The following is a 9,343-nucleotide window of genomic DNA, read 5'->3' as shown; positions in this document are numbered from 1 at the left end:
CTTAAAAGTCTAAATAATCTTAATTAAAACTTAATGGATTATAAATTCATAAATTAGAATTTATATGTAAATATCTCTTTTATAATTTAAGAGAATAAAATGATATTTTTAAATAATTTAAGTAATTTATTTATACATTTTTAAAATTTAAAGGATCAAAATAATAATTTTCAATAATTTGGAAATTCTCTCCGTAAATAACCCTAATTTGAAAGACTACGCATTGATTTTGACATTTGCTCAAAAAAATGTTTGATGAAGTATAGTGGGGTATGAGAAGTTGTTAGTTTAGTAAGTTATTTTAATTTTTAATTATTTTAATAGGTTAAAATTTTTATATTTAAAAAGATAATTGATTTTTTTATAATTAGATGTGATATTTTTAAAAGAAAAAGTAAAATAATTATAAATTTAATGTAATATTTTATTTTATTAACTATTTTAGTTTATTTATTTATGGGTAAATTACACTGACACCCTCTGAGATTTATGTTTATTATAGTTCTCCCCTCACTTTTTGAAAATTATATCTCCTTCCCTGTGATTTAAAATTTCATTACATATTCTCCCTCAGCAATTTAATTTTTTAAATATCAATTTTGCCCTCATTGGGTAAATTACATTGACACCCCTCACATTTTAGAAATTATAATCCCCTCCCAAAGGTTTAAAGTAGCATTACCAATTGTCCTCTCGGTTAGTATTAGTTGGAAAAAAAAATTCATTGAAACAAAAATTAATTGAAAAAAAAATTTGTTAGTAAAATTTTTAAATTTCTGTTTAAAAGCAAACGTAAACTTATTTTTTGAATTTACGTTTTTCCTCAAATTTACAAATTGAGATAACCATTTATAAACCAAAAAAATTATCACACAAGTTTTTATGACAATTTTTAAAATTTTTGTAAATATAAATTGAAAATTGAATATGAGATAGTTGTCAAACAGGCTTCAGATGGTAAAAATATCGTAAAATTAACAAATAATTAAATAAGGTACCAACGTAAGAAATGACTTATCAAAAGATTCTTAGGCTATGTATGGTTTGATTTTTAGAATTTTATTTTTTAAAATTAAAAATTAATTTGGTTAAAAAATAAAAAATAAAAAAATAATTATCATTTTTATATAATTTTTATTTTTCGAGTGGTTAAAAATATTTTTTTACAAATAAAATTGAAACCACCATAAATATGTATATAACCTGTCCAATAGTTAAAATGATAATTATTTTTTACCCTTAAATGATAATTATTTTTTATTGCTTAACCAAATTAATTTTTTATTTTTTTAAAAAAAATTCTAATAATCAAACTATACATAGCCTAAGAATCTTTTAATAAGTCATTTCTTACGTTAGTAACTTATTTAATTATTTGTTATAATTATTTTTTACCCTTAAATGATAATTATTTTTTATTTTTTATTTCTTAAGCAAGTTAATTTTTAATTTTTTTAAAAAAAATTTAAAAATCAAACCATACATAGTTTAAAAATCTTTTGATAAGTCATTTCTTAAGTTGGTAACTTATTTAATTATTTGTTAATTTTACGACATTTTTACTATCTGAGGCTTGTTTGGTAACCATTTCGTTTTCAGTTTTCAATTTATATTTATAAAAATTTTAAAAACTGTCATAAAAACTTGTTTGATAATTTTTTTGTTTATAAATTGTTGCCTCAGTTTGTAAATTTGAGAAAAAAACGTAAATTCAAAAAATAAGTTTACGTTAAAAATTTTATTAACAAAAATTTTTTTCAATTAATTTTTTTTTCAATGAATTTTTTTTTTGCAACTAATACTAAACAAGGAGATAATTGGCAATGCTACTTTAAACCTTAGGGAGGGGATTGTAATTTTTAAAATGTGAAGGGTGTCAATATAATTTACTCAGTGAGAAAAAAATTGGTATTTAAAAAATTAAATTGCTGAAGGAAGAATTTGTAATGAAACTTTAAACTTTAGAGAGGAAGATGTAATTTTCAAAATATAAAGGAGAACTGTAATAAATATAAACTTCAAAGGTGTCAGTGTAATTTACCCTTCATTTATTTATTTATTTTATAAATTTTAATTAAAAAATAATCAAAAACTCACTTGCCAAACTGGGCCATTATATAGAATTCTCCAATTGTGTGAGGATTGCTCCAGATGCGCTTAACATTGCTTTCGTTCGTGAAAGTTTTACAAGCCAACAGTAAGCTTACCAACAAAGCTCTGTCATGGACGTCCGCCGGCGAGCTCCCGGTCCGGCCACTACCGTCGTCGGCGACCACCAGCAGCAGAAGCAGAAAAGTCAGTCCTCCATTGGCCCGACCCCAAAAGCGTCGGACGCCCTCCCTCTCCCCCTATACCTAACCAACTGCATTTTCTTCACCCTCTTCTTCACCGCCTCCTACTACCTCCTCGAACGCTGGCGCGACAAGATCCTTTCCTCCACGCCTCTCCACGTCGTCACTCTCTTCGAACTCGTCGCCATCGTCTCCCTCATCGCCTCCTTCATCTACCTCCTCGGCTTCTTCGGCATCGATTTCGTCCAATCCTTCATCTCTCGTGCCGCCCACGACGATCTCGAATTGGATGATGATGATGATGATCGCCCCCTCCTTCTAGACGACGACGAAGAAATCGTTAAATCGGTTGTTTCCGGTACCGTTCCGTCGTACTCGCTGGAGTCAAAACTGGGCGACTGTTATCGTGCGACCCTAATTCGACGCGAGGCGGTGCAGAGACTTACAGGGAGGTCCCTCTTTGGTTTGCCCTTGGATGGATTCGATTACAAGTCCATTTTGGGGCAGTGTTGTGAAATGCCAGTCGGTTATGTTCAAATTCCGGTGGGGATTGCTGGACCCTTGTTGCTCAACGCCTGCGAATACTCTGTGCCGATGGCCACCACTGAGGGATGTTTGGTTGCCAGTACGAACCGAGGTTGCAAAGCCATGTACGCTTGTGGAGGTGCGACCAGCGTTGTTTTGAAAGATGGGATGACTAGAGCTCCTGTTGTCAGGTTTTCCACGGCAAAGAGAGCCTCTGAGTTGAAGTTTTTCTTGGAAGATCCTCTTAATTTCGATACATTGGCCCTGATTTTTAACGAGTAAGTCTCCTTTGTTATGTTCAATGCAGTATGAGCCCGATTAGGATTTATTCAGTTCTAAGTGTATGTTACATTTACAAGATTTTGATTAAGGCTTTTGATTTGTTTGTATACACTCCGTCAGTGGTTTCACTTCTCTTCGCGTGTGTTTTCATTTGTTGATGGCTTTAGTTGTTTATTTTTACAACCATGTACTCTTTGTGATTAGGATCTGATGTTTTGTGGTTGCAGATCGAGCAGATTTGCAAGGCTCCAAAGTATTCAATGTTCCATTGCAGGGAAAAATCTTTTCATGAGATTCAGCTGCAGCACAGGAGACGCAATGGGGATGAACATGGTGTCCAAAGGTGTTCAGAATGTTTTGGAATCCCTTCAAATTGATTTTCCAGACATGGATGTAATCGGCATCTCTGGTAATCTCTCTCTCTCTCTCTCTCTCTCTCATCTTACTGTTGCTGAAAATTTGTGACCAGTAACAAATATGCTTGGGTCTGCAATAATATTGTTGATGTTTTGCAATAATCTAATTTTGAGTGTTTTTTGATTCTTTGATTGCAAATGCATCTGCATAATCATTGTTTTCCATCATTGTGATAAGGATTCATGTAGCCCGCCCAATGATTGGGACACAACTGTTCATTTGGTTCAGTAATCAATTTGTTCATTTAGATCACCAGGCTATTTTATATATATATATATATATATATATAACTTTGATTTGGATCCATTTTAGTTAATCTTGATCTTTTGACTAAATTACATTGACATCCCCTGGTATGGTTTGCAATAACATTACAAATTCTTCCTATGAAGTGGCTGTTGAGGAGGCTAACCAAGTATTGCTTATGTCAGCTTAAAATTACTTTGTTTAGACACAATTTCCCCTAATAGTAATAGCCTTGATACTTCATCAAAATGACCATTTTACCCAATTTTAAATATTGCTTGGACAAAATGTCAGAACACAAGTATTTGATGCTTTCAGTGGTCACATTGCTCTAGTAGAGTGAAAATTACTTAATAAATCCAACTAATTTATGTGTGTGCGCGTGCGTTTCAAAAGCAAGGACCATTGATCTCCATTGTGTTTGCCAATTTACCACCACCTTACCTCCTTTGCTGGTAGGAATGGCAACGGGGCGGGGCGGGGTCGGGATCACCCTCCCCGTCCCCGATCCCCGACGGTGATAATTTCTTCATCCCCGGTCCCGATCCCCGACGGGGAACCTATCACCATCCCCATCCCCGCCCCCAACGGGGATCGGGTTTCCCCGACCCCGAAAACTCCCCGGTCCAAAAAAAAAAAAAAAAAAACAGATCACAAAATCATCAAACAGATCAACTCATCAACAACAGATCAACAACAAAATCATCAACATCATCATACACAACAGATTAAAAAAGAGAAAAGTCAGAGAGATGGTGTCGGTGGCGAGGAGGGAGATCGGTGAGTTCAGCGAGATCGGCGAGTTCGGCGAAATCGGCGAGATGGGAGGAAGGAGAGATCGTCGAATGAGAGGACCTGGCGGATCTGAGTTCTGTTTGAACATCTGAGTTTGTAGATCTGAGAGATCGTCGAATCAGAGGTCGCCGAATGAGAGATATGTGAGTTTGCAGATTTGAGTTCAATGGTGATGGAAGGCAGGAAGACAGCCGAGAGAGGGAGAGGAGGACAGCCGAGAGAGGGAGATCGGCGCCGGCGGTAAAGGAGATGAGGACAACGACGGAGGTGGAAGGAGGACAGCTACGGATGTGTGAGGCTTTTAGAGAGAGAGATGACAGCCGTGTGAGCCTATTGGGTTTGTTTTTTGGGATTGGGTTATACATGTAACATGTATATAAAAAGGGGTACGACAGAATTATCACTTCGGGGGAGATACGGGGACGGGGCCGGGGACGGGGACGGGCCGGGTGCGGGGCTGTGAATGATATCCCCGTCCCCGGCCCGAAATGCTTCGGGGATTTAATTTTAAATACCATCCCCGTCCCCACGGGAGTATTTTTCGGGGAAAAACCATTCTCATCGGGGTCGGGGGGTCGGGTCCCCGTCGGGCCGGGTTCAAATTGCCATCCCTATTTGCTGGCATACACATGGACACATTACCCTTATCCTTCTTCACTGGAAACTTGAAAGCTCACGCCAAATCAGGCTAATTTACTGCAATCCTAAACCTATTCACATAACTACACAACAATTACAATGGTGAAGAGGAGGTGGGATGAATGTAGGAGGAGAGTGACGCATACCTGATTGTTCTGTGTGCTCGTTGAGTTCTTGATGGTGGTGCCAATCTCCTTTTTGTCAATGATTTGTAGGTTTAGGTCTTCTTTCTCTTCCTGTCGATTTTGGGTTTGATCAAGCTCAGATTGCTCTGTTGTAATGGAAGTAGAGCTTGCAGTGACAGGTGGTCCCATAGAGAGAAAGGAAGAGAAAGTTGGATTGGTGATGGTGGGTTCGCAACGGTGAGAGATGAAATTTACTTTTTAACATAACTTGATTTTTTTTTAATATTTTATAAATTTAACAACTAAGGGTGAATATGTAATTTTAATTATTCTGTTATCTCCATTAACAAACAATGTAATTACTAGAGTCTCAAGGAGAGGATATATTAGTTAGAAACCTCAGCGGAGGTGAGTGTAATGTATCCCTATCTTTTTACTGACTTAGTATGCAAATTGTTTTAGTGCTATTGGTAATGTGTCATGCATAGTGTTATTGATTTGTAATTTGTTTCTCAATTACCCAGGGAACTTTTGTTCGGACAAGAAGCCAGCTGCAGTTAATTGGATTGAAGGGCGTGGAAAGTCTGTTGTTTGTGAGGCAATCATCACCGAGGAGGTAGTTAGGAAGGTATTGAAAACCACTGTTCCTGCCCTCGTAGAGCTGAACATGCTTAAGAACCTTGCTGGATCTGCTGTTGCTGGTGCTCTTGGTGGTTTCAATGCCCATGCTGCCAATATAGTCTCTGCAATTTTTATAGCCACTGGTCAGGATCCAGCACAAAATATCGAGAGTTCCCACTGCATAACTATGATGGAAGCCGTCAATGACGGGAAGGACCTTCACATTTCAGTGACCATGCCTTCCATTGAGGTGATTTGACATTCCATATGATCTGATGATATTTGGTTTCTCCGTTGTTTTGAAGGCATTGGATTAGTATATGGTCTCATCTGAGGACATTTTAAGGCTGATTTTCATTCTGTTAGAGACTGAGCGCCAGTGCTCTGTACATCAGCTAGAGTTCTTCATCTGTTGAACTGTCTATCACTTCATATTGCATCTCTAAATGTGAAGTATTCTGCATTTTTTTCTCTTTCAGTTTTTTGTTAGTGATCTAAATAGTAATGACAGCTATATTACTGATTGAGTTTCTTAAATCACTATCTATAACCTCATAAGCTTATTTAGTTTTTTGTTTTTTCTAGGTAGGTACAGTTGGAGGTGGGACTCAACTTGCATCTCAATCAGCTTGTCTGAACCTTCTTGGTGTGAAGGGTGCAAGCAAAGAGTACCCAGGATCAAACTCCAGGCTTTTGGCGACAATAGTAGCTGGTTCAGTTTTGGCAGGGGAGCTCTCCTTGATGTCTGCCATTGCAGCTGGGCAGCTTGTCAAGAGCCACATGAAATACAACAGATCAAGCAGGGATGTCTCCAAAGTTGTCTCTTAAGAGGAAAGATGAGGCTGAGAAGGCAAAATGGAGGCAAAATTGGGCAGGAGGAACTACCCATGTGGGATCGCTTCTTGTCATAGCTGTAAAGTTGGCAATCATGTGTTGTATCAAGTCATGAGGCTAACCTGCTTGGTTGTACTCTCTCTCTCTCTCTCTCTCTCTCTCTCTCTCTCTCTCTCTCTCTGAGGATGACGGCATACCCTGGTGAAGTGCACCATTGGAGGCCCCACATATGGTTTGTCTGTTGTCCCAATTGTCAAGTTGGAAATGTTGTCCTCCCTTGTCTGTTTTTAGTAATTGTTATTATCATTGTTTGTCTTTGGGGCCACATTGGTTTCAAACCTGGCACAGTTGTTTCTTCTCTTGTTATTTTGTGCACAGGATTGGAATTTTTATTTTTGTTTTCTTAATTTTTTATTGGCAAAGGATCATAATTTCTCAGAATCTGAATTTGGAGAAGGCAGTAGTTTTTTTTTTGTTTAGTATTAGCATCTAACCTTTCCAATTGTGTAGGTTGTACCTGGTGGGCTATTAAATAAAAGGGCATCTGATTAAGTGCTATTTTGGGTGTTGGCTTTTAGCGACTTTTTTTTTTGGTTTGTAGCAAAAGTTAAAAGTTGATTTTTTTACATTTTTTTCATTTAGGAAGTTGGTTTTTAACTACTAGTAAAATTATAATTCTATCCCTCATGAGTCAAAATATGCTACATGAGTGAAGTTGTAAATATTTTAAATTAATGGGGGTAGTTTGATCATTTTATTGTGATTTGATATCATAAATAAATATTAATCAAAAAAGTAAAAATTAATTTTTTACTAACTTTTCAAATCATTTATCTAAAAAAATCAAAAACTTAATTACAAGTAAAAAAATTACTTTTTACCATCTTCTCAAAATAGGCCTAAATTTTAGATAATCAGAAGCTAGTGTTCAGAATAGCTGATTCTAGAATGTTCAAGAGAATAAGTGCGGAGATCAGATCAGACAGTGAAGAGATTTCAACCAAGTACTTTCATCACTTACAAGTGTAACAGAAAGAACATAGTGTGTTTGGTTTGAGTGTTTTGGATTAAATTTTTTGAAAATTAATTTTTTTAGTTTTTGTATTTTTTTATTCTTAGTGAATATTTTTTAAATTTTAAACATTTTTTTTTATTTTTTAAGATGCACCTTAATTAGATGTATCTAAAAAGTAAAAAATTTGTGAAAAAATATTTTAAAAAATTAATAAATACATAAAAATATAAAAAATATATTGAATTCTCGTATTTTTTTGTATTTTTGGTATTCAGTGAATTTTTAAAAGGTTTTTCACAATTTTTTTACTTTTTAGGTATATTTATGTTAGGTATGTCTAAAAAGTTTAAAAAAAAATTGCTTAAAATATTAAAAAAAATTCAGTAAAAACAAAAAAAAATGAAAAACAAGAAAGTAGAATTTTCTGAAAAATGTTTTTGGAAAAATAGAGCCAAGCAAAGTGATTTGGAGTTTAAAAATTAAAATGGCCGATGATGAAAAATATTCCATCAAATAATGAGTGGCTAACTCAATTAAAACTTATTTGTGCAACAGTGACAATTCACAATTTTATCGGGCGAAGTAAGTTATGAGACATTTCATTCGAATCTTATGATAAATTAAGTGATTAATTATGTGCTTATCGATGAAGGAGGGTCAATGTCACAATAACCACGCCATGAAAATCATGTTCGATATTATGATGATGAGTTGAAGTGAGGAGACGTAATATTTGTATGTCAATTTATAGAGCAAACTAAGAAAATTGCTTATTGTTGATAGTTGGCGCACCATTTGTTAGGGCTTAGTCCCTTTTATCGTTGTTGTTGTTGTTGTCGTCGTTGTTTTTTTTTTTTTTTTTAATTTTGTCCTTTGTGCCCAAAAAAAAAAAATGGAATTGTAATGAGGTGTACCAATATAGGTAATAATTATTAACCTTCATTTATAAAATAACGTTCTAAAAATTAAAATTGAAGAAGAGAAAAAAATTTACAATTTTTTCATCTTATAAGGGCAAAAAAGACAATTATACAACAAAAAACTATTTTACGACTTATTCAACCAAATATTATTCTGCTGTTTAAATTCATAATCGCACAGTTACACCAAATAGGTTAATAGTTTTTGTTTAAAACTATAATTTATAATTTATAATATGTTAAGCTATAATTTATAATCACTTGTTCACAACTGTACCAAACAGCCCTATCATCTACTTACCCTCTCTCTCTCTCTCTCTTCAATTGGAGTTTTTGAAAATGGTGATGAGCAACAAAGATCTATTCAAAGAGAGGCAAGTCTATTGAGAGGTAGATCGGCAGCGACAGAGATGGTGTAAGAATAGGTGGCGACGAAGATGAAGAGAAGAGAAGAGATAGAAAGATAGAGACCCATGGGCGACAACGAGGCAAATCAATGACGACGGAGATAGGCAAACCTGTTTAGAGACACCACGCATCGCTGCCCCTATGGCACTGCTGCATCGACAACTTTGATCAGATATGGAGAGAAGATGTAGAGAGAGACAGAGAAAGAGATGATAAGTGTAACAC

General features: G+C 35.1%; 1 protein-coding gene across 1 annotated transcript; it reads left to right on the top strand.

Moving 5' to 3' along the window:
- Positions 1-2,083: 2,083 nt before the first annotated feature.
- HMG1 (hydroxy methylglutaryl CoA reductase 1) lies at positions 2,084-7,333 on the top strand. Its single transcript, XM_028256315.2, has 4 exons — positions 2,084-3,094; positions 3,326-3,507; positions 5,845-6,191; positions 6,527-7,333. Exons 1-4 carry the CDS (start codon positions 2,223-2,225, stop codon positions 6,767-6,769), a joined length of 1,644 nt encoding a protein of 547 aa, XP_028112116.2. The 5' UTR covers positions 2,084-2,222; the 3' UTR covers positions 6,770-7,333.
- The last annotated feature ends 2,010 nt before the right edge of the window (positions 7,334-9,343 follow it).

The sequence above is a fragment of the Camellia sinensis genome, chromosome 6 (genome assembly GCF_055761805.1).
Source record: "Camellia sinensis isolate YWXY chromosome 6, ASM5576180v1, whole genome shotgun sequence".
Taxonomy (NCBI): Eukaryota; Viridiplantae; Streptophyta; class Magnoliopsida; order Ericales; family Theaceae; genus Camellia; species Camellia sinensis.
The sequence above is the reverse complement of the archived record's forward strand: the minus strand, read 5'-3'. Positions and strand labels throughout refer to the sequence as shown.